The 25049-nt window shown below is 45.0% G+C and overlaps 1 protein-coding gene across 1 annotated transcript in view; it reads right to left on the reverse strand.

Annotated features, from left to right (window-relative positions):
- CDC45 (cell division cycle 45) overlaps positions 1–25049 on the reverse strand; it is a 548847-nt gene that overhangs the window by 452726 nt on the left and 71072 nt on the right. The window contains exon 4 of the mRNA XM_069215317.1: positions 20271–20408. Coding sequence (XP_069071418.1) covers positions 20271–20408 — 138 coding nt within the window. The remainder of the gene's footprint in view (positions 1–20270; positions 20409–25049) is intronic.

Raw genomic sequence — 25049 nt, forward strand, 5'->3', positions numbered from 1 at the left:
TTTTCACCTAAAATGTACTATTGTCTCCACAATTGGCACAACCCTGGCACCCATGTAGGTCCCTTGTAACTGGTACCCCTGGTACCAAGGGCCCTGATGCCAGGGAAGGTCTAAGGGCTGCAGCATGTCTTATGCCACCCTAGGGACCCCTCACTCAGCACAGACACACTGCTTGCCAGCTTGTGTGTGCTGGTGGGGAGAAAATGACTAAGTCGACATGGCACAACCCTCAGGGTGCCATGCCAACCTCACACTGCCTGTGGCATAGGTAAGTCACTCCTCTAGCAGGCCTTACATCCCTAAGGCAGGGTGCACTATACCACAGATGAGGGCATAGGTGCATGAGCACTATGCCCCTACAGTGTCTAAGCAAAACCTTAGACATTGTAAGTGCAGGGTAGCCATAAGAGTATATGGTCTGGGAGTTTGTCAAACACGAACTCCACAGTTCCATAATGGCTACACTGAATACTGGGACGTTTGGTATCAAACTTCTCAGCAAAATATACCCACACTGATGCCAGTGTTGGATTTATTAGAAAATGCACACAGAGGGCATCTTAGAGATGCCCCCTGTATTTTACCCAATTGTTCAGTGCAGGACTGACTGGTCTGTGCCAGCCTGCTGCTGAGACACATGTTTCTGACCCCATGTGGTGAGGGCCTTTGTGCTCTCTGAGGACAGAAACAAAAGCCTGCTCTGGGTGGAGGTGCTTCACACCTCCCCCCTGCAGGAACTTTAACACCTAGTAGTGAGCCTCAAAGGCTCAGGCTTCGTGTTACAATGCCCCAGGGCACTCCAACTAGTGGAGATGCCTGCCCCCTGGACACAGCCCCCACTTTTGGCAGCAAGTCCAGGGGAGATAATGAGAAAAACAAGGAGAAGTCACCCACCAGTCAGGACAGCCCCTAAGGTGTCCTGAGCTGAGGTGACCCCTGCCTTTAGGGATCATCCATCTTGATTTTGGAGGATTCCCCCAATAGGAATAGGGATGTGCCCTCCCTCCCCTCAGGGAGGAGGCACAAAGAGGGTGTAGCCACCCTCAAGGACAGTAGCCATTGGCTACTAACCCCCAGACCTAAACACACCCCTAAATTGAGTATTTAGGGGCTCCCAGAACCTAGCAAGATAGATTCCTGCAACCTAAGACGAAGAAGGACTGCTGAGCTGAAAAACCTGCAGAGAAGACGGAGACACCAACTGCTTTGGCCCCCAGCTCTACCGGCCTGTCTCCCCACTTCAAAAGAACTGCTACAGCGACGCGTTCCACAGGGTCCAGCGACCTCTGAAGCCTCAGTGGACTACCCTGCATCTAAAAGGACCAAGAACTCCCAAGGAAAGCAGCTCTGCTCCAAGGAAGAAGCATCTTTGCAACAAAGAAGCAACTTTGAAAGAACACACGTTTCCCGCCGGAAGTGTGAGACTTTGCACTCTGCACCCGACACCCCTGGCTCGACTTGTGGAGAACCAACGCTACAGTGAGGACTCCCCGGCGACTGCGAGCCCGTGAGTAGCCAGAGTTGACCCCCCTGAACCCCCACAGCGACGCCTGCAGAGGGAATCCAGAGGCTCCCCCTGACCGCGACTGCCTGCTTCTAAGAACCCGACGCCTGGTAAGGACACTGCACCCACAGCCCCCAGGACCTGAAGGATCCAACTTCCAGTGCAGGAGCGACCCCCAGGTGGCCCTCTCCCTTGCCCAGGTGGTGGCTACCCCGAGGAGCCAACCTCTCCCCCAACCCACTGGTTTGCCTGCCTGCTTCGCTGAAGAGACCCCTGGGTCTCTGATTGAACTCCATTGCAAACCAGACACCTGTTTGCACTCTGCACCCGGCCGCTGAGGGTGTACTTTTTGTGCTGACTTGTGTCCCCCCCCCCCCCCTCCCCCCACCTCGGTGCCCTACAAAACCCCCCTAGTCTGCCCTCCGAAGGCACGGGTATTTACCTGCTGGCAGACTGGAATCGGGGCACCCCCTTCTCCATTGAAGCCTATGTGTTTTGGGCACCACTTTGACCTCTGCACCTGACCAGCCCTGAGCTGCTGGTGTGGTAACATTGGGGTTGCCCTGAACCCCCAATGGTGGGCTACCTGGGACCCAACTTTGAACCCTGTAGGTGGTTTACTTACCTGCAAAACTAACAAACACTTACCTCCCCAGGAACTGTTGAAAATTGGACTGTGTCCAGTTTTAAAATAGCTTATTGCCATTTGTGTGAAAACTGTATATGCTATTTTGCTAATTCAAAGTTCCTAAGTGAAATACCTTTCATTTAAAGTATTGTTTGTAAATCTTGAACCTGTGGTTCTTAAAATAAACTAAGAAAATATATTTTTTCTATATAAAAACCTATTGGCCTGGAATTGTCTCCGAGTGTGTGTTCCTCATTTATTGCCTGTGTGTGTACAAGAAATGCTTAACACTACCCTTTGATAAGCCTACTGCTAGAGCACACTACCACAAAATAGAGCATTAGAATTATCTCTTTTTGCCACTATCTTACCTCTAAGGGGAACCCTTGGACTCTGTGCATGCTATTTCTTACTTTGAAATAGTACATACAGAGCCAACTTCCTACACGTGTACAATTTACAGGAACAACAACTGGATTCACCATTTTAGACAATGGAATTCAGAGAAGGAAATACGTAAGTGGAGTATCCTTTTAAAGGTTCAGAGCTAGTTCGCAGTGCCTCATCTGAGCCCCCTAAGTCTACTGGGGTGGAAGATGGTTACGGCAACATGAACATGACACCGACTCCACAGGGAATTCATGTAAATATGCCCCTTTCGTTCTATCACTCATGCATGCCATGGTGAGACACTGGAATGCGAGACATTTTTCAATACATTTACTGAAACAAATCGCAATCTAGCATAAGGAGAATGTGCTATGATAATTAGGCAGATTAGGCAAAGCAAGGTAATCAGCATTACAAACACAGTAAAGAAGAAAAAACAACCCAACCACAATGAATGGGTTTCTAGATGTTCTAGAGGTTCATACCTGACCCTATGTCTACACAGAGAGCCTAGCGGATACATTCTTCTGCATGGCCCGATCCAGGGACTAGCCTGAAACCCATACCCCAAAACAGTGTCAGGAGTCAAAAATTACAGATCACTTGTTGTGCAAGGCTGACAAAACTAGCAACTCGTACCACATCTTAGAAGATTATGCAGAAATTACATGTAAATATCTCTGCTGAAGCCACTCAGCTAGAACAGATAAAATATGAAATGTAAAATAAAGCTAAAACAGGGGCAACCAACTCGTATCCAAAAGGTCCTCACAACAGTTACTTCAGCTGACTGATTGAAACCATGGATTCTGATCTTATAAGTGATGCCTGGGAGGAGAGTGGGTCACTGGGTATGAAGATTCCACTGAAGCAGAACCAGAATTACAATCTATTAATTCTTCCTTTTATATTGAAAATGTCACTTACCCAGTGTACATCTGTTCGTGGCATCAGTCGCAGTAGATTCGCATGTTCTGCAATAGCTCGCCATCTGGTGTTGGGCCGGAGTGTTACAAGTTGTTTTTCTTCGAAGAAGTCTTTCGAGTCACGGGACCGAGTGACTCCTCCTTTTGTCTCCATTGCGCATGGGCGTCGACTCCATCTTCGATTGTTTTTCCCCCGCAGAGGGTGAGGTAGGAGTTGAATTGTAGTAATAGTGCCCATGCAATGGAGTGACTAAGTATGCACCTATTTAAGGTTGAGATGATACATATATAAATAATTGAAGGTAACTTCCAAACTGCTACAGGCTCCCGGGGAGGCGGGTGGGCACATGCGAATCTACTGCGACTGATGCCACGAACAGATGTACACTGGGTAAGTGACATTTTCAGTTCGATGGCATCTGTCGCTGTAGATACGCATGTTCTGCATAGACTAGTAAGCAGTTATTTCCCCAAAAGCGGTGGATCAGCCTGTAGGAGTGGAAGTAGTCTGAAATAATGTCCTTAATACGGCTTGACCTACTGTGGCTTGTTGTGCGGATAACACGTCTACACAGTAGTGCTTGGTGAATGTGTGAGGCGTAGACCATGTGGCTGCCTTACATATTTCTTGCATTGGGATGTTTCCTAGAAAGGCCATGGTAGCACCTTTCTTTCTGGTTGAGTGTGCCCTTGGTGTAATGGGCAGCTGTCGCTTAGCTTTAAGGTAGCAGATTTGGATGCATTTAACTATCCATCTGGCTATACCTTGTTTTGAAATTGGGTTTCCTGCATGAGGTTTTTGAAATGCAATAAAGAGTTGTTTAGTCTTTCTGATGTTCTTTGTTCTGTCAATGTAATACATCAATGCTCTTTTGACATCTAATGTATGTAGTGCCCTTTCGGCTACGGTATCTGGCTGTGGAAAGAACACTGGAAGTTCCACTGTTTGATTTAGATGGAACGGTGAAATAACCTTTGGCAAAAATTTAGGATTGGTCCTTAGGACGACTTTATTTTTGTGTAGTTGTATAAAAGGTTCCTGTATAGTAAACGCCTGAATCTCGCTTACTCTTCTCAGGGAAGTAATGGCGATGAGAAATGCCACCTTCCAGGTTAGGAACTGTATGTCGCAGGAGTGCATGGGTTCAAAAGGTGGACCCATAAGTCTAGTTAGGACAACATTTAGGTTCCATGAAGGAACAGGTAGTGTTCTTGGTGGTATAATTCTCCTAAGGCCCTCCATGAATGCTTTAATGACTGGTATTTTATATAGGGAAGTTGAATAGGTAGTCTGCAGGTATGCAGATATTGCTGCAAGGTGAATCTTAATGGAAGAGAAAGCTAGGTTAGATTTTTGTAAGTGAAGCAAGTAACCCACTACATGTTCTGGAGTTGTGTGTAATGGTTGTATTTGATTAATATGGCAGTAGCAAACAAACCTCTTCCATTTACTTGCATAGCAGTGCCTGGTGGATGGCCTTCTTGCTTGTTTTATGACTTCCATACATTCTTGGGTAAGTTGTAAGTGCCCGAATTCTAGGATTTCAGGAGCCAGATTGCTAGATTCAGCGATGCTGGATCTGGGTGTCTGATCTTTTGGTTGTGCTGTGTCAACAGATCTGGCCTGTTGGGCAATTTGATGCAGGGTACCACTGATAGGTCTAGCAGCGTTGTGTACCAGGGTTGCCTTGCCCAAGTTGGTGCTATCAATATGAGTTTGAGTTTGCTTTGACTGAGTTTGTTTACCAGGTAAGGAAGGAGAGGGAGAGGAGGAAAAGCGTAAGCAAATATCCCTGACCAGTTCATCCATAGGGCATTGCCTTGGGATTGTTTGTGTGGGTATCTGGATGCGAAGTTTTGGCATTTTGCGTTCTCCCTTGTCGCAAACAAGTCTATCTGAGGTGTTCCCCAGAGTTTGAAATAAGTGTTCAGAATTTGGGGGTGAATTTCCCATTCGTGGACCTGTTGGTGATCTCGAGAGAGATTGTCTGCGAGTTGATTTTGTATCCCTGGTATAAACTGTGCAATTAGGCGAATTTGGTTGTGAATTGCCCAATGCCAAATTTTTTGTGCTAGCAGGCTTAACTGCGTGGAGTGCTTCCCTCCCTGCTTGTTTAGATAATACATTGTTGTCATGTTGTCTGTTTTGACGAGAATGTATTTGTGAACTATTATTGGTTGGAAAGCTTTTAGTGCTTGAAAAACTGCTAGAAGTTCTAGGTGATTGATATGCAGTTTTGTTTGATGTACGTTCCATTGTCCTTGTATGCTGTGTTGATCGAGGTGTGCTCCCCACCCTGTCATGGAAGCATCTGTTGTTATTACGTATTGTGGCACTGGGTCTTGGAAAGGCCGCCCCTTGTTTAAATTTATGTTGTTCCACCACAGAAGCGAGAGGTAAGTTTGGCGGTCTATTAACACCAGATCTAGAAGGTGACCCTGTGCTTGAGACCACTGTGATGCTAGGCATTGTTGTAAGGGCCTCATGTGCAGTCTTGCGTTTGGGACAATGGCTATGCATGATGACATCATGCCTAGGAGTTGTAATACCATCTTTGCCTGTATCTTTTGTGTTGGATACATGCGTTGTATGATGGTGTTGAAATTTTGAATTCTTTGTGGACTTGGAGTGGCTACTCCTTTTGATGTGTCTATTATGGCTCCCAGGTATTGTTGTACCTTGCGTGGCAGAATTTTGGATTTTGTGAAATTGACGGTGAACCCTAGTTTGAAGAGGGTTTGTATGATATGATTTGTGTGATTTGAGCACTCTATTAACGAATGGGCCTTGATTAGCCAGTCGTCTAGATATGGGAACAAATGTAGTTGCTGCCTTCTTATGTGTGCTGCGACTACTGCTAGACATTTGGTAAAGACTCTTGGTGCGGTTGTTAATCCGAAAGGCAGTACCTTGAATTGGTAATGTATTCCTTTGAATACAAACCTTAGGTATTTCCTGTGCGATGGGTGTATTGGTATATGGAAATAAGCATCCTTGAGGTCTAAAGTTGCCATGTAGTCTTGCAGTTTTAGCAATGGCAATACTTCTTGTAGTGTGACCATGTGGAAGTGGTCTGATTTGATGAAAGTGTTCACTACTCTGAGGTCTAGGATTGGTCTCAGCGTTTTGTCCTTCTTTGGTATCAGAAAGTACAGTGAGTAAACTCCTGTGTTTATTTGTGTGTTTGGCACTAATTCGATTGCATTCTTTTGCAATAGTGCCTGCACTTCTATCTCCAGGAGATTGGAATGGTGTGTTGTTAAATTTTGTGCTTTTGGTGGTATGTTTGGAGGGAATTGTAGAAATTCTATGCAATAACCATGTTGGATAATTGCTAGAACCCAAGTGTCTGTAGTGATTTCCTCCCATGCTTTGTAATAATGACCTATTCTTCCCCCCACTGGTGTTGTGTGGAGGGGGTGAGTGACATGTGAGTCATTGTTTAGTAGTAGGGGTTTTGGGGCTTTGAAATCTCCCTCTATTTCTAGGGAATTGCCCTCCTCTATATTGTCCCCGAAAACCTCCTCTATACTGTCCCTGGTAAGTGGACGGTGTTGCTTGTGAGGTGCTGGCTTGTGTGCTTTGACCCCGAAACCCCCCTCGAAAGGGCGTTTTACGGAATGTGCTGTAATTCCCTCTGCTCTGCGGGGAGTAGAGTGCGCCCATGGCTTTGGCAGTGTCCGTATCCTTTTTGAGTTTCTCAATCGCTGTGTCCACTTCTGGACCGAACAGTTCTTTTTCATTAAAAGGCATATTGAGAACTGCTTGTTGAATCTCTGGTTTAAATCCAGATGTTCGGAGCCATGCATGCCTTCTGATAGTTACAGATGTATTAATTGTCCGTGCAGCTGTATCTGCAGCGTCCATGGAGGAACGTATCTGGTTGTTGGAGATGGTCTGTCCCTCCTCAACCACTTGTTTTGCCCTATTTTGGAAGTCCTTGGGCAGATGTTCAATGAGATGTTGCATCTCGTCCCAGTGGGCTCTGTCATAGCGCGCAAGTAGTGCCTGGGAGTTCGCGATGCGCCACTGGTTTGCAGCTTGTGCTGCGACTCTTTTACCAGCTGCATCGAACTTGCGGCTTTCTTTATCTGGGGGTGGTGCATCTCCAGATGTGAGAGTTGGCCCTTTTCCTAGCTGCTCCTACAACAACAGAGTCTGGTGGCAGCTGTGTAGTGATGAAAACCGGGTCCGTAGGAGGCAGCTTATACTTTTTTTCCACCCTTGGTGTGATTGCCCTACTTTTGACCGGCTCTTTAAATATGTCTTTTGCGTGCCGGAGCATACCAGGGAGCATAGGCAGGCTTTGGTAGGAGCTGTGGGTGGAGGAGAGTGTGTTGAACAAGAAATCATCCTCGACCTGTTCTGAGTGGAGGCTTACGTTGTGAAATTGTGCTGCTCTAGCCACCACCTGAGAGTACGCGGTGCTGTCTTCTGGTGGAGATGGCTTTGTAGGGTATGCCTCCGGGCTGTTATCTGACACTGGGGCGTCGTATAGGTCCCATGCGTCCTGATCTTGGTCACCCTGGCTCATGGTGGTGTGAGCTGGGGAGTGTGACGGAGTTTGTGCTGGTGAAACGTTAATCACGGGCGGAGGAGAGGGTGGTGGTGTAACTCTTTTCACCACTTTTGGTTGTGGTGCTTATTCCGTCTGGAACTCCAACCTTCTCTTTCTCCTAATAGGGGGAAGGGTGCTTATTTTTCCTGTCCCCTGCTGAATGAAGATACGCTTTTGCGTATGGTCCACATCAGTTGCTTGTAGCTCTTCCTCAAACCTATGCTTTTGCATTTGGGAGGTTAGCGAGTGCTCTTCTGTATAAGAGCCTGAAGCTGGGTCGCTTGCAGTTTGTTTCGGCATCGAAACTTTGTCTGCGTGTTTTTTCGGCTCCGAGGTGACTTTTTTCCTTTTCGGGGCCGAAACCTCTCGGCGTCGATCTGTTTCGGTGCCGCTGTCTCGGCGTCGAGCCGTGTCCACACCGGCATCTCGGTGTCGAGGCTTGTCTCCAGCACTTTCTCGGTCCCGAGAAGGCTGCGTGCCGGTGTCTCGACCGGAGTCGGACGATCTCGGCACTGTTTGGGCCTTTTTCGGTGCCGACGGTCGGTCACCGAATTTATGGGTCGAGCCATGGCCTGGTGGCAGTGGCGTCCCCTGGGCCTTGTAAATGTTTCTTTGTGTGGTTTTCGACGTCTTACTCACGGTTTGTGTATCGTCGAATCCTTCGGAGTCTGAGTCTTGGATCGAGAAGGTACCTTCTTCTTCCTGTTCCTCGAACTCCCGTTGGGCTGTCGGTGCGGACGCCATTTGAAGTCTTCTGGCTCGACGGTCTCGGAGTGTTTTTCGGGACCGGAACGCACGACAGGCCTCGCAGGTGTCTTCGCTGTGCTCAGGTGACAGGCACAGGTTGCAGACCAAGTGTTGGTCTGTGTAGGGGTATTTATTGTGGCATTTGGGGCAGAAACGGAACGGGGTCCGTTCCATCGGCGTTCTTCAGCACGCGGTCGGGCCGACCAGGCCCCGACGGAGGATCGAAAAACTACCCCGAAGGGCACCGGAGCTCTTCGATCTTCGATGCGGTGTGGAATCTAAGTACGCCGATCCCGAACGCAACAATACCGACGAAAATCTTCCGAAATTAGCTAATTTTCCGTTCCGAAACTCGGAGCGACAGGAACACGTCCGAACCCGATGGCGGAAAAAAAACAATCGAAGATGGAGTCGACGCCCATGCGCAATGGAGACAAAAGGAGGAGTCACTCGGTCCCGTGACTCGAAAGACTTCTTCGAAGAAAAACAACTTGTAACACTCCGGCCCAACACCAGATGGCGAGCTATTGCAGAACATGCGTATCTACAGCGACAGATGCCATCGAACCATGTGATATTCAATAATAGTCAAACACTGATTAGACTAGCCAGCCATTGAAAGAGCTTGGAAAAAGCCACAGGATGGGAAAATAAAGCTCGTTTAAGGTAAGTAGTTTCTGTAAGAAGGTTTGATCCATTTGGATGTCTACTCTGAAGTCAGACATGAGCCAGCTAACTCTAGTGAATGGATGAACAGATCAGACAGCCGCTGTGCAAAATGACTAGTTAAGAAAAGCAGCATTTCCCACCTAGAATGAGTTTTCGCGAACCAGATGAAGAGTATTATGGCTGACAAAGCTATACAATAAACTACCAAGAGAGTTAAAAAAAAAAAAATTTTTTTAGGTGTTGCGAAACAGGTGTAAGAATGTTCACATGTCCTTGTGGCCTACGTTACGTAGGCGTGACTACAAGACCAGTTAAAATATGAGTCAATGAACACCGCAGTCATATCCGACGGGCCACTACCAAACTTAGCGCACACTATATTGACAATAACACACCCCAGACAATCTATGAAGGAGTGTTCTTGATTCGAGCATTAGCCCAAATGTCAAAATGCAAATTCTGTTGGAAAAGGATTAAATATGGGTGTTAAAATTTAACATGCACATCACTGGTCTTGATGAGATTCCATGGTCTAATTTCTTTAGCCAAATCCTTAGATTTCGGCACCATTCTTTTAATTTGTGTGAAGATTCAAACTGTGAACACCAACATCAGGGAAATTAATTTGCTTTGCGTTCACTGTATATATCTACTAAACTGAACTCACATTTTAAAACATTTCATATTACCTTGTGTGGCCCCATCCACAACTATTGGCTTTTAAACTTGTTAAAAAAAAAAAAAAAAAAATTTAGAGGTCACTCCCCATTTTCAGTATAGCGCCTCTGTGGACATAAGCTCCATTTTCCCCATTTGCAGTTATTTCCTTTTTGCTGTTTCACCTGGTTAGAACATAAACATGCCTGATGAAATGCACTGGACAGCGGAGATACACATTGGTCGCATCCTCCGTTCACTGTGATCAGAAGCAGGCTAGTTGCCCTGCTGCCCGTCACACGGACCAATCATGCAGCAGCATGTAACCAGAATGCCCACAAATACTACAGTGTTGTGCCACCCGTTCAATTCCGGGTTCGCGCCAGTGGGTAGGCTCCCCAGTATGGACTAATGGGCAAAATGTAAGGAGGGACTCTGTTCCGAACAGGTTTTTCTATTTTACCACACCTCCTGGTATCCACCTCCTGGGATCCATCGCCTGGACGCAGCTGCAGATCTTCCTGGTTACAATGTGCGTGTAGGAGCAGGATTAAGCAATTCAATGTTCACGTTAAATAGCTCCATGGGAAATTCTCTCTTGCAAGATGTTTTTCCTTCAAAACTGGTATTACCCATTTTGCAACCTTGATGTGATCAGTCATTTAGGGATAGAGGATGGCATTTTATCTGCATACTGAGTGTTGATATAGAGTACAGACATTTCCCCCAGGCAAAGTCTTGTCCTACGGGCGTATCCTCCGATTTATGTGAATAGTGACTGGGTGTACCTAATCCATGCTGGAGTACCCAGTCATGTACTAGATGTCTGGTAACCTTGGTGGGGGCTATCATATTTACATGACAGGGCCAAGGATGATTCCTTGTTCCCATATTGTATATGTACATTCCCCTCTCGCAAAGAGTTATACTGCAGGCCTGTTACCCTGCACATACAAATGCATGACAGGGAGATACTAAACTAGGCTAGAGTAGGAATGCTAGATTTACCTTTGTCCAAACCAGTGGGTAATGACTGTCTAGCCAAGCTTGCTATTATTGTTTTTAATACGTGTCTCAGACAGATGTCCCACATTTCGAACATTCAGAGCAGGAAGAGCTTTGACCTGGGTAACCGATACAGCAGCACATGAAGAGGTGGCAGTATACACAATGGTCTGCTGGTCCTTAATCATTTCAACTATACAATTACAAACTTAACCTGCCTCTCCATCAATAAGATCTGTTATCAAAGAGGAGCACAGAACTCTAGTCTGCCACATGACTAGTTGCTAGTGGCACATTAACCACAGGTAGACCTAGGACTAGACATTAATATGAGGTGCCCTTATGAGCATGATACTCACCTAATTTGTGATACTACAGAGATTAGATCAAGATGTATTCGCCTTGCTAATTGTTCATTATTCCTAGTGTTTACTGGCGTGATCTAACCACACATTACCCATTCAGGTTTTGCAGCAGTACAACAGCTTGCAAACTTCCTAGAGGCCTTTCCCTTACTTTAGGAGGGTAAGAATTTGTGTGTGCTACATCACACGTTTTTAGCAGGAGTTTAATGGTAGTAAAACTAATATGGTTCACTCACAGTATGTGTGCATGTGGACACCGACTAATTGGCACAAATTGTTTAGTGTCCATGTGTAGTTTTAATACTGGTGTTTCTTTGTTTTCCCCACATCATCTCAATTAGGCAATCAAGTTGGTCTAACATGCACTTCAATATAATCTACACACAGAGTACATTTTCTTGCCTAATAGTGAGGACTAGGTAGGATTTGTTTTGTTTTTTGGTCCTGAAGAAAAGCCACTCTATCCTTTTGGTTGCTAAGGGTGTGAAGCAAGTCGTTCAGCACATTGCAGTAGAAAGTGTTTTTTTTTTTTTTACATAGTCTCATTTATATAGAGTAGGAACATTTTCATAGATACTCTCCCGTTGTTTTTAACCTCGACATATGCACTCTGGGTAGTAATAAAGCATTCATTCACATTGTCTATAGTCAATTTTAATCTCATACATAACTACAGGTTTGAGAACACCCCTGTAGGGAACATCTGCACTTTTCAACAAAAGATCTCAAGAAAAGAGCCCCCTTGTGGGGCACGTCGGGAATTGCAGCACCAGCCCAACGACGTGCAGGTCTGATGATTAAGCATGCTTGTGGGTGAGGGCTCTTGCTTCTAGCAATTAAGTGCCCAGATGACCTGGTAATTCGCCCTTAGTTGGGTTCCAGTAGGACCCCATATTTTGGGAACAGTGTACTTTGTTGCTTTTGATTTAAAATGAGGGAGACCGTACAATGGACCAGCTCATTCTCCCAGTCCCTCAACTGATTACAGTAAGACTGTTGCAGTCTTTCTAAGGGGATTTATTCCTACGAAGGTAGAAATGATGGAACCTCCTAACATCCAGCATGCGAAGAAATGCTCTACTTGAGACAAGTGCACACTAGATAATTATTTAATTGGTATGACCATCCAAAAAACATTTTGTTCAAAATTCCAGATGGATTCTCCTTTTCACTCTGCTGTTATGGAAAACACTATACAGCTCTTAAGAGAATAATAACTGAATCTCAATGTGGTTCGAATTAGCAGCAAATCCAGCTTTGCAAGGAGCAAAAATGGCTCTCTTCAAATAGGGGACGCAAAGGTCATCTAACCATACACTTGGCCAGGACTACATATAGTCCCCGTGTTGATAAGTGCCTTCTAACAGGAGAGAAGGCTTTAAAAATACATTTTTTTTTCCATAACGTCTTATCTTGGGGATTGTGAAGTGGCAAATGGAATTCTTCTGTAAACTGTTAATCAAGTCAAATGATCTTTACTTGGCTGAACAGAATAAGATATGCCAACACAAATATACAATCAAAAACAATTCATTACTATATAACAAAGAAAAAACAAAAAAAAACAAAACATGCCTTACAATCCAATGCACTCTAAACAAATAAAACAGATTATAGAACAATGGTAGTAGTGGTTCTATAAACTGCACAACCATTGTTTCTAGTGGCTACAAGTAAGAAGTGAGCAGGCTATGTGGTTTGGTAGACAGTATTGTACTGGTCGAGTTCCCATTCGTGGCAGTTGTCGTCCGTCCTGCTGAGAGTCTGCCAGGACGTTGTTGACACCTGGCAAATGCTCCACTTACAGGCAAATGTTGTGCAGTGTGAGCTACTTCCAGAGAGATTGAGCTTCTCTTGAGAGGGAAAGATCTTGTTCCTCCCTGCTTGTTGACATAGAACATGCTTGTTGCGTTGTCTGTACGGACCAACACAGACGAACCTGCAATCTGTGGAAGGAACGCCTTGAGCGTGAGGAAAATTGCTTTTAATTCCAACAGATTTATGTGCATTCTTCTTTGCGCGTCAGACCATCTCCCTTGAATGCGCATGTCCTGTAGATGACCTCCCCAACCCTCCAATGAAGTGTCCGTTGTGATAATGAAGTCTGTCATTGGCGTGAGAAAGGTCAATCCTTGAGAAAGATGGTTGGTTTCGCAATATCTCTACTATCCTCGGTGTAACATTTATTAAATCCTCGAAGGATCCTTGGGATTGGGTCCACTGTAGCTGTAACTCCTCTTGCAAAGGTCTCATTTTCAACGTTGCCAGGTGGACTAGTATGATGGATGAGGAGATCTTGCCTAGGAGTGACTTGAAAACTCGTACTGAAATTGACCGTCTTGAGATTCTGACAGCCACGTTGGTTAGTTTCTGCTGCCATGCCTGTGTGAGGTGCGCTTTCCTCTCGATGGTGTCAAGTTCTGCACCCAAAAAGACTATCCTGCGTGTAGGAAGTGTGACTGATTTCTGGAAACTCACGGTTAGCCCCAAACTGTGAAATAGTTCTAGGCAGACGTTGGTAGTCTTGAACGCTAGCTGCGATGTAGGAGCTTTTATCAGCCAGTCGTCAGGTATGGGAGTACCTGAAAACCCCTTTTGCGGAGAAAGCCTGCTACTGGGGCAAGACATTTCATGAAAAACAGTGGCGCTGACTTCAAGCCGAATGGGAGAACCTTGAATTGATAATGGACACCGGCCACAGTGAAGCAGAGATATTTGCGATGCTTTACAAGTATCAGTATGTGGAAATAAGCATCCTGGAGATCCATCGTGGTCATGTAATCTCCAAGGTTCAAAAAGGTGCAGGATATCCGACAGTGTAATCATACGAAAGGATTGCTTCCTTAGAAACTTGTTCAACTTCCTGAGGTCTAGGATTGGCCTCCATTCCCCTGACCTCTTCCTTATTAGAAACAACCGGGAATAGAACCTGAGTCCTATGTGCTGCACCGGAACCTCCACTAATCGCTCCTTTGGCGAGCATCAGGAAAACCTGCTGAAGCAAGTGAAGATGAAGTGGTTTGGATTTTCCTGGCGGATGGTGTGGTGGTTTTTGTATAAATTCCAGCGTATGACCTCGAGCTACTATATCCAGCACCCATTAGTCCGATGGTATGCTTTTCCAATTCTGAAGGTAATTGGAGATGTTCGCTCCCACCTGATGGCCTTGCGAATACTGTGGAAGTGTAGCTGGTGACGGACAAGAATCATTGCTTACGAGGTTGATCCCGGGTTTGGGAACTCTGTTTTCTTCTTCCTCCCTGTCTAAGGTAGGAGGCGGTGGATGGTTGCCTATATTGCTGCTGATAAGGTGGTCTATATTGAGGCTGTTGATATTGCCTATGGTAGGAGCCTCAAAATGTTGTAAAACCCCCTACCTCATGCACCCCGAAAGGGCTGCTTTCGGTACTGCAAAGTATCCAGGGACCGTGCAGTGTCCGTGTCAGCCTTGATAGCCTGTAATGCGTCGTCTACATGTTTACCGAAGAGACTCTCCATCGTACGTCATGTCTAGAATTCTGGACTGTACCTCTGGTCTGAAAGAGGTCGCTTCAACCAACCTTGGCGGCGTAATTCAGCCGCTCCCGCCAGCTGGTGAAAACCCAATAGTCGTCCCATTCCTCACTAGGATGCTGTGGTGTTGAAATTTCACCTCCTTCATCCCCAGACGTCGAAAACTCCTCTCTAGGGGGGAGCTGCTAAAGTAGACTGTTGAGTCAGCCTAGGAGTTGCTGGAGGTATACTCCTTGGTGTAACAGGAGCGGTTGGAAGAGGCGGTTGCTCCTCCGCTGCAGCTGGGAACCTCCTCTTATAATCCTGCAACATTGACTACAAGTCCTGAATCAAGGAGGCAGGCATCTGTACAGTGTCTCTTGGATTATGTGAGGTTCGTAATAGCATCCTTGATGAGTAATAAGGCTGGTAATAAGGCTGGTATTTATCCTACTCATCATCCTCCTCCTGATACTTAACATGCAACTGGGATGGGCTGTGCGCATCACCAAATGACTCTTCCCAGTCCAGCAGATGACTAGGCAGCAAGGTTGTTACTTTACTTGGTGAAGTATCCTCAGGATATATTGTAGACCTAGACATTGCTGCGATCTTGTAAGGAAATGCCTCCTTGGCATGGTTACCCCCTGACTTTTTGCCTTTGCTGATGCTATGTTTTGAATTGAAAGTGTGCTGAGGCCTGCTAACCAGGCCCCAGCACCAGTGTTATTTCCCTAACCTGTACTTTTGTTTTACACAATTGGCACACCCTGGCATCCAGGTAAGTCCCTTGTAACTGGTACCCCTGGTACCAAGGGCCCTGATGCCAGGGAAGGTCTCTAAGGGCTGCAGCATGTCTTATGCCACCCTGGGGACACCTCACTCAGCACAGACACACTGCTTGCCAGCTTGTGTGTGCTGGTGAGGACAAAACGAGTAAGTCGACATGGCACTCCCCTCAGGGTGCCATGCCAACCTCACACTGCCTATGCAGTATAGATAAGTCACCCCTCTAGCAGGCCTTACAGCCCTAAGGCAGGGTGCACTATACCATAGGTGAGGGCACCAGTGCATGAGCACTGTGCCCCTACGGTGTCTAAGCCAAACCTTAGACATTGTAAGTGCAGGGAAGCCATAAGAGTATATGGTCTGGGAGTCTGTCCAACACGAACTCCACAGCACCATAATGGCTGCACTAAAAACTGGGAAGTTTGGTATCAAACTTCTCAGCACAATAAATGCACACTGATGCCAGTGTACATTTTATTGTGAAATGCACCCCAGAGGGCACCTTAGAGGTGCCCCCTGAAACCTTAACCAACTACCTGTGTAGGCTGACTGGTTTTAGCAGCCTGCCACACTCGAGACATGTTGCTGGCCACATGGGGAGAGTGCCTTTGTCACTCTGTGGCTAGTAACAAAGCCTGCACTGGGTGGAGATGCTATCACCTCCCCCAGGCAGGAGCTGTAACACCTGGTGGTGAGCCTCAAAGGCTCACCCCCTTTGTTCCAGCACCACAGGGCACTCCAGCTAGTGGAGTTGCCCGCCCCCTCCGGCCACGGCCCCACTTTTGGCGGCAAGGCCAGAGGAAATAATGAGAACAACAAGGAGGAGTCACTGGCCAGTCAGGACAGCCCCTAAGGTGTCCTGAGCTGAGGTGACTAACTTTTAGAAATCCTCAATCTTGCAGATGGAGGATTCCCCCAATAGGGATAGGAATGTGAACCCCCTCCCCTTGGGAGGAGGCACAAAGAGGGTGTACCCACCCTCAGGGCTAGTAGCCATTGGCTACTAACCCCCCAGACCTAAACACGCCCTTAAATTTAGTATTTAAGGGCTCCCCTGAACCTAAGAATTTAGATTCCTGCAACTTACGAAGAAGAGGACTGCTGAGCTGAAAAACCCCTGCAGAGAAGACGGAGACACCAACTGCTTTGGCCCCAGCCCTACCGGCCTGTCTCCCTCCTTCAGAAGAAAACTGCTCCAGCGACGCTTTCCCCAGGACCAGCGACCTCTGAATCCTCAGAGGACTGCCCTGCTTCCAAAAGACCAAGAAACTCCCGAGAACAGCAGCCCTGCTCAACAAAGACTGCAACTTTGTTTCCAGAGGAGCAGATTTAAAGACCCCTGCAATCCCCGCAAGAAGCGTGAGACTTGCAACACTGCACCCGGCGACCCCGACTCGACTGGTGAAGAAACAATGCTACAGGGAGGACCCCCAGGCGACTCCAAGACTGAGTAACCAAAGTTGTCCCCCCTGAGCCCCCACAGCGACGCCTGCAGAGGGAATCCCGAGGCTCCCCGACCGCGACTGTCTGAATCCAAAATCCCGACGCCTGGAAAAGACCCTGCACCCGCAGCCCCCAGGACCTGAAGGATCAGAACTCTAGTGCAGGAGTGACCCCCAGGAGGCCCTCTCCCTTGCCCAGGTGGTGGCTACCCCGAGGAGCCCCCCCCCTTGCCTGCCTCGCTGAAGAGACCCCTTGGTCTCTCATTGAAACCTATTCCAAACCCGATACTTGTTTGCACACTGCACCCGGCTTCCCCCGTGCTGCTGAGGGTGTACTTTTTGTGTGGACATGCCCCCCTCACCCCCCCCCCCTCTCAACCCCCCCTTAGTGCCCTACAAAACCCCCCTGGTCTGCCCTCCGAAGACGCGGGTACTTACCTGCTGGCAGACTGGAACCGGGGCACCCCCTTCTCCATTGAAGCCTATGTGTTTTGGGCACCACTTTGAACTCTGCACCTGACCGGCCCTGAGCTGCTGGTGTGGTGACTTTGGGGTTGCTCTGAACCCCCAACGGTGGGCTACCTTGGACCCCAATTTGAACCCCATAGGTGGTTTACTTACCTGCAAGAACTAACAATAACTTACCTCCCCTAGGAACTGTTGAAAATTGCACTGTGTCCACTTTTGAAATAGCTATATGTGTTTTATGTATAAAGTATATATGCTATTGTGATTATTCAAAGTTCCTAAAGTACTTATCTGCAATACCTTTCAAATGAGATATTACATGTAGAATTTGAACCTGTGGTTCTTAAAATAAACTAAGAAAATATATTTTTCTATACAAAAACCTATTGGCTGGATTTGTCTCTGTGTGTGTGTTCCTCATTTATTGCCTGTGTGTATGTACAACAAATGCTTAACACTACTCCTTTGATATGCCTACTGCTCGACCACACTACCACAAAATAGAGCATTAGTATTATCTCTTTTTGCCACTATCTTACCTCTAAGGGGAGCCCTTGGACTCTGTGCATACTATTCCTTACTTTGAAATAGTGCATACAGAGCCAACTTCCTACAGATCTTAACTGTAGCGCGAAGATCAGGAGGCCCAGAATAAATAGGAACAACATCCTGGCTCACAGCTACCATTGGCATAGTCGATGGTGTCGACAACGATGGTCCAGTCGATGGAACTGATGTCGTGGATGATTTCTCCATCAATGACTGCCCCATCGACGGTGATGCAGTCAACAGTATTGTCGTCTATGATGTCAACAACGATGGTCTCGTCGACGATGGGGTCAACGTTACCTTCAGAGACTAAGTCTTTTCTGGATGAGCCTTCATCGACGGTGGTCTAACTGAAGGAAAAGGAACTTTTACCACAGACGTCGACGACAGTCTCGTCGACGAGGCAGTAGATGTGAAAACAGTTGTCACTGTCGACGGTGGCGTCTTTCTCGACTTAAGTTTGATAGATACCTTTCTAGCAGTGGAAGGCTCAGATGAAGGAGAACGGTGTGGGGACTCCTTTCAACAAGGAGAGGATGGCTCAGATGAAATTGAGCCTTGTACACCCTAAGCCCCTTCATGATGCATTTTTTACACTTTTGTCAGGATTTTGTCTGTAACCATGTCAACAGCCTACCCGCAGAGAAAGTGCAGTATATCTTGCAGTCTCACCTCGTGTTCTGGATATAAGCAGTTTTTATGTGGATCATCCACATGCAGCCTTTTCTTGCCACAGGTCTTACAAAGGAGGAAAAGACCTTTCTTGGAAGAATCTGACATTTTCTGAAGTTTTCTGAGGAAACAAATCTTTGTGTCAGAAGAAGAAAACTGAGCAGAGCTCAGGAAGACTCCCTTCACACGACGTGCAGTAGAATATTTGAGGGAAAGAGCCTCTCTGGAGAGAATTCTAGAGGGTGCTAGTGCCTCATTGGCCAGGAGCCAAGTTTGGGTCCTTTCACAAAAGGGCAGAGACAGGCTATATGAGTCAATGGATTAGCATTATAGCCTATGGAAAAGTTTTTGGTGCTTATTGCTTTTCATGTACTATGGGACTCCCACTTCAACGACAGGGATGATTCAAGCATGTGAATTTATGAAAGATCCAATACTGGATAACAGATTGCTATTATTGCAGAACAGTGGGACTTCCAGCTTGATGACTGGGATAAATCATGCATGAGAATCTAGGAAAGATTTGATTTTAGAGAAGTTGGTGTAACTACTGATGGCAAGTGAGGGTACTATATTTGGTTAATTTTGATCTGGATCTCTCCCTCATGAGGTTGACTGCAGGACTTGCTACAAATTGGAGCATCTTTTCTTCAACATTCTTATCACCAATTAGTCCATCACAGAAAATATAAAGGGGAAAGGGGGAACATTACATTCAGCCCACCAAACTCAACCAGGAACCATTGTTAACACCAAACCCCTACACATGTACTGGCAAGAATCTCAATCAATCAAATAGTGATGAATGTCAATCAATCATCAAAATATGCTCAGCTTTAAGGTAACAGACCTTTTCAAACATCTAGTGTTTCAGGGGAAACCAACCTGATATATGAAACCCAACACTGGCATCTTTTCCTTGACAAGAAGCACCTCTTTTGAGGTGTGGTGCAGCTGGGGTCATGAAGCATGGATATTATATTGTCTAAACCTTAGGCTTGTTTTCCTAAGCTGCACGAGTGACAGTTTAGCATTTCCATAGGGCCTCCCCAACTTAAAAATTCCCAAATCTGGCTATTCTCTTGCTTAGACCCCCAAATTGGCAAGCACGGAACTTTAAGTCCAAAGAATTCCCTCCTCAGGTCCACCAAAACTGCCACCCACTCAACGGCCCATCACCATTCAAAGTCCTGATACAGGAGCTCGGCCATAGTTACTCAGAAATATGTCCATCCAAGCTCTATCACCGCCCACAAACATGAGAAATAGTAAAACACATTGTAACATTTTCTGAACTTAAGTATGGACTGAAAAAGTGAAGATGGACTGCTATGTGAAAACTATAGAAAGGAAATATTAAATACAGAATCCACTTATTCTATTAACTGGTGCCACTGGCTGGATTTACCTGTGTGTCATTATACACATTGACAACATCAATAGGTCTGTGTGTGTCACAGACATAGAACACTGTGTCTTCTTCTGGCTGCAGTGTTTCCAGTAGGTCAATGTTGGCACCGCAATTTATGAGAACAAAATAACGAAACTGCAAAGAGATAAGGGAACAAATTAAGGCTAATGGGGAAGGAGGTCCATTAATAGTTCCAGCACATGCAACTGCACGCTGTAAAAATGATTAATAAGTAGCATGTCAACAATATAGATTACAAAGCTTCTTGAGACTGAACTAACATGTATTTGAAAGATATGACCAAGAAAGTTACTTAACTGTTCAGCTCACGAGCACACAAATTCAGATGTAGACACAACAAGGCCCGCCTGCCTAAATATTGGCATAGTTCCCATTATACATGAAATTCAAAATGACTCAAAATTTTACACTTTTAATGGAAATTCTGTATTCCCTTAAACAAAATGCTAATCTAGACAGCCAAGAAAACCATACATTTTAAAACAATTTGCTTTTTGACTTTCCTCTAGTTATTCCATATCTCTAGCAAACAAGAATCGAAAAAGGGTGGGGCAATCAGAGAGAAAGCTCAAAGGCAAAAACCAATAAGCCTATCTTGTGTAACACTTTATTGATGAGTACTATACCTTTGAGCAGATTCATAATCTTGTGAAATATCTGCAGACATCAGTTAGATCTGGAAAACGTAATTAACAATAGATAGTTGAAGATCTTGAATCACTTCAACGTCACCAGACGCAACACTACACCATGAACATGTCACCTCCCCGTCTTTATGTCAGTTTTACCCTTACAAAAACTGAAGTGAATTGACTGAGGGGAACGGAGTTTACTTAGGGATACTTACTGCAAGCCTACTCTACGAAAGGTAGATTTTCTATGAAAATAGGTAACATTAATCAAAGGTATGTAGATTGTAATAGGTAAGCCTTCCCCAGATTGATCATTTTGTAAAATACTCCACTTGTGGCCTCCATCTAGAAAGAAACCTTATTGAGAAAGGAGACCCATTGCAAAAAACAATCTCTGGAGTCCAGCCAAACACCCAGCATTAGTCGGAGAGTCTGAAATGAAATTGTGTGCTGTGAAGGAATGGCATAAAGTCAAGTAGTGTTTGGCATATCAGAAATGGCTGTGTTTTGGGAGGCAAATGTTGTCCATTTCATTCTAGTGGATTGATACTCTATGGCCTTCAAGAGTGTCCTTTCACAGACCATAGTTTGATACAAAGAGTGTTTCACATAGAATCCATTTGCTAATCACTGTGCCCGTTTGGCTACTGAAAAAAACCTGGTAACACTGGTCATATACAGAATAACAGCCAACTCAACCAGGGAAGAAGAATGGAAGGTGAAAGGCTGACACTTCCTAACTGGGAGAAAGATTCTCTTGAAAAATAAAGATAGTTCAGATGAACCGGCAACAATGGCCTGCAAAAAAGAACACCACAAGCAGGTTAATTAAAAATCCTAGTTTGTGTTGCAGATTGCTGCACTGGAGGTGCACTGTCTACCAGGAGAAGAATCCATTTTAGGAGGAGGTCACTCGAACAAAGATACACATTGATTTCTACATGCTTTATGTGAGCCATAATTATCACCTTGGAGAACACGGTGGGCTTCGATAAAAGCCCAAAAGTAAGAATTGTTAACTGGTTGTGTTCATCCTCAACAACAAATCTGGGGACGGGGAAACGCAAAAGCTTTTTAACTGGATGTGAAAGTAAACATTTGACAGCAGCAACAAATCTCTAGCTTGAAACATAGAAGCCAAGGGCTACATCTTGAACATGTACCCAACTTCTTGCTCACAAAACTTAATTTCCAAAATGGGACAGACTTCCTCCATTAGTTTTTATACCATAGAATAACTAACTACACTCGCAATTAAACCACATTCTCAACAGTAGGGTATGCAGACCCAATCTCTTGCTTCTGAAGCAGGGTTGGTACTTTCTGAATGATCAAAGGAGGGCAAGGATGGGGGAAATGAGGAGCATATTCCTGACAAAAGGAAGAGAATATCTCGATTTCAAATTCAATCCTACTTCTTGTCTGGGGAAATGGACACCCATCCCAACCACGGTCGTGTGCAGAGGCAACAGGCCAGATTTACTCCCAAAGTCCAATGTGTTGCCAGACGGAGGAAATTGCTGAAGACTATTGTTCATCTGAGCATCAAACAGCATTTCACAATAAAATAGCATAGCCTAAAAGGGTGTGTGAATGCCAGGAACTTGTAGAATGCATGCTGGTATCCTGTACACAGAGGGAGGGGGATATATTATAGAGAACTGCACCTCAATAGGTGCAAAGCAGAGCCACAAGGAGTAAGGACAAAGACTGAAGATAACAAGTGTTCTTATTTTGCAGTAGTCCAAATCACTATCTTCATTAATGAGACACAGAGATTGTTCACCTGTAATGCTCGTTTTCCAGCAAGAATAAATTGTTTGAATTAACAGCAGAGTATGCCTACGAATGTGCAGGATAATGGGACATTTAAATACATGCCTATTGAAAGGACCACTATCTTGTTTTAAAAGAAGTCTTTTTAAATTTAAATCCACACTTTGCACTAAAAAAATGAATACATTTTAACTACCTCAAAAAAAAAAAAATTAAAAGCGCAGGGCACGCCTGTCACATAGCACATTACACCTTTTAAGAGATGATTCAGATGCTTCTCTAGTGAAAAACTCAGATTACCTGAAGTGTCTGTTGGACATATGAGTACATGAAGGAACACAGAACATTATCTTGCAAAAATAGACAATTTTCTAGGAATTGTTCAATCACATACAGTGCGAATGGTGCCCGTAATGAGCATTTCTGTAATAAGGACAGAAACCAGCCAAATACACTTTATGAAGAGGTCAGATTTACCAAATACCAAACATATAGCAGTACAGTTTCTTCATAGCATGCTGTTAAGTGAACCAGTCTGACACAATACAATCTCTTCAAATTAGATGGCACAGGATAGTGAAGTATGTTTCCACTTGTTCTAGATTCTCATGCAGAAGGCCAACTCAGATGTTTGAACTGCAGGTTACACGGTAACAGAATTGGAATTAATAGATAGAAGGGTGCATTTATTTATTTTTATTAATCATGCCCAAGGAAGCACGACCCAAGCAAACATATCATGCTAGGCTGTTAGAACATCTGAAGGAGATATAGTACCCTTCATAGATTCACATGCTTGAATTATTTCCCATTATCAGGCTGGGAATCTGTGGCAATAGACCTCAAACACAGTTTTTGTTTAGTAGTACATCCATCTCATTTGAAACAATCCGAACAGTCAATAAGGGTGGAATTTCTAGCTCTCCAAACGTCTCTCCCTACCTATAGAAACTTGACTGACATTTTAGAATAAACTTTGGCAACACGGCTACCTTTAATAGTCTTGAGTTGTGTAGATGTTTTTTTAATTTAACATCAGTAGCGTGAGGCAGCACATTGCCATTTACAGGCAAAACCATCTTCCATTGAAATGGCCGCTAACTTAGCACGAACATACTGTTTTACTGGTGAACCTTCATGGCACACGTGTAAAAATAGGATTTTGGTGAATATTTATAATTTGTGCATCACCAAGTAAAACGTCTTGATTTGTTTTGATCCTATTAAAATCTCTTTCCAGCGCACTTCAGTATTACAAAAATATTGCTTCATTTTCATTTTTACTTTTTTAGCAGCTGAATTAATACACTTTTTACAGGCATCTTCATTTTGTTGTGTGCTGCAAAAAGGACATCTACAGCCTCTAATTTCACACTCCCTGTACTTCCACAAGACTGTCACATAATTTGCTTTAAAAACTCCTCACTGTGCAGCCAGAATGAAAAGCAAACACCAATCCACCCCCCCCCCCATGTTAAAATCTTCAGTAATTTGTCTTAAGACCTAGCCTGATATTTGACCTCTGTCTTTGAAGCACCAACAAATGTGAAGGTAAACACAGTAATCAAGTACATCTTTATTTATTGATTGCTCGGAACCACAGTTTGGGAAACATTAACCTAGAAGTAACCACAGCCCAGATTTCCTAGCACAAACTGGAGTAGAGTACATGATAAATAATCCTCCAACTGCAAAGGAAAAAGGGTCACATGAATAAATCAAAGATACCAATGCTGGGGAACTGGAGTTACTGTAACAAATTTGTTCTCCAGCATTTCATACACTCATATGCTTCAATCAGAATAGGAGGCAGTGCCCATCACACATTACAAAGCTGAAAACCAAGCTCACATTCACTGAAACAGGTTGTGCGGGACAGCCTGCCAAAGTGCAATCGGCTTCTGCATTCACACCCAGGAAGTAATGCTTCATGAACATATGCATACTATTTCAGGAAGCTGTATGGCAAATGTCTAGTAAGGGCACTCCAGCATTGAGTGCAGCAGTCACAGCCATGTTCCCAGTGGAAAACACCCTCACGCTTCCCTGAAGCGAATGCTTTGCCTTTCTGTGGCAGAAGGTGATGCAGGTTGACTACCAATGGACTGTCCCCTTCATAAACTGGGTCATTCCCGTGCTGACTAGCCGCAGGACACATACAATTGGTTCGAAGAATGCATATCCTTCACTTTGTCCACATAAAACCAAATACATCAGCGTACATCTAACAAGTGTAATGCTCCTTCAGCTAAAATTGTGGGATTTGGCTAGAATCAGTGCAGTATGACAGGTACATTCAAATGGAAGTTAGTAGTGATTTTCAGTATGAATTTAGGGTTGGTCCGTA

Source organism: Pleurodeles waltl, chromosome 11, assembly GCF_031143425.1.
Source record: "Pleurodeles waltl isolate 20211129_DDA chromosome 11, aPleWal1.hap1.20221129, whole genome shotgun sequence".
Classification (NCBI taxonomy): Eukaryota; Metazoa; Chordata; class Amphibia; order Caudata; family Salamandridae; genus Pleurodeles; species Pleurodeles waltl.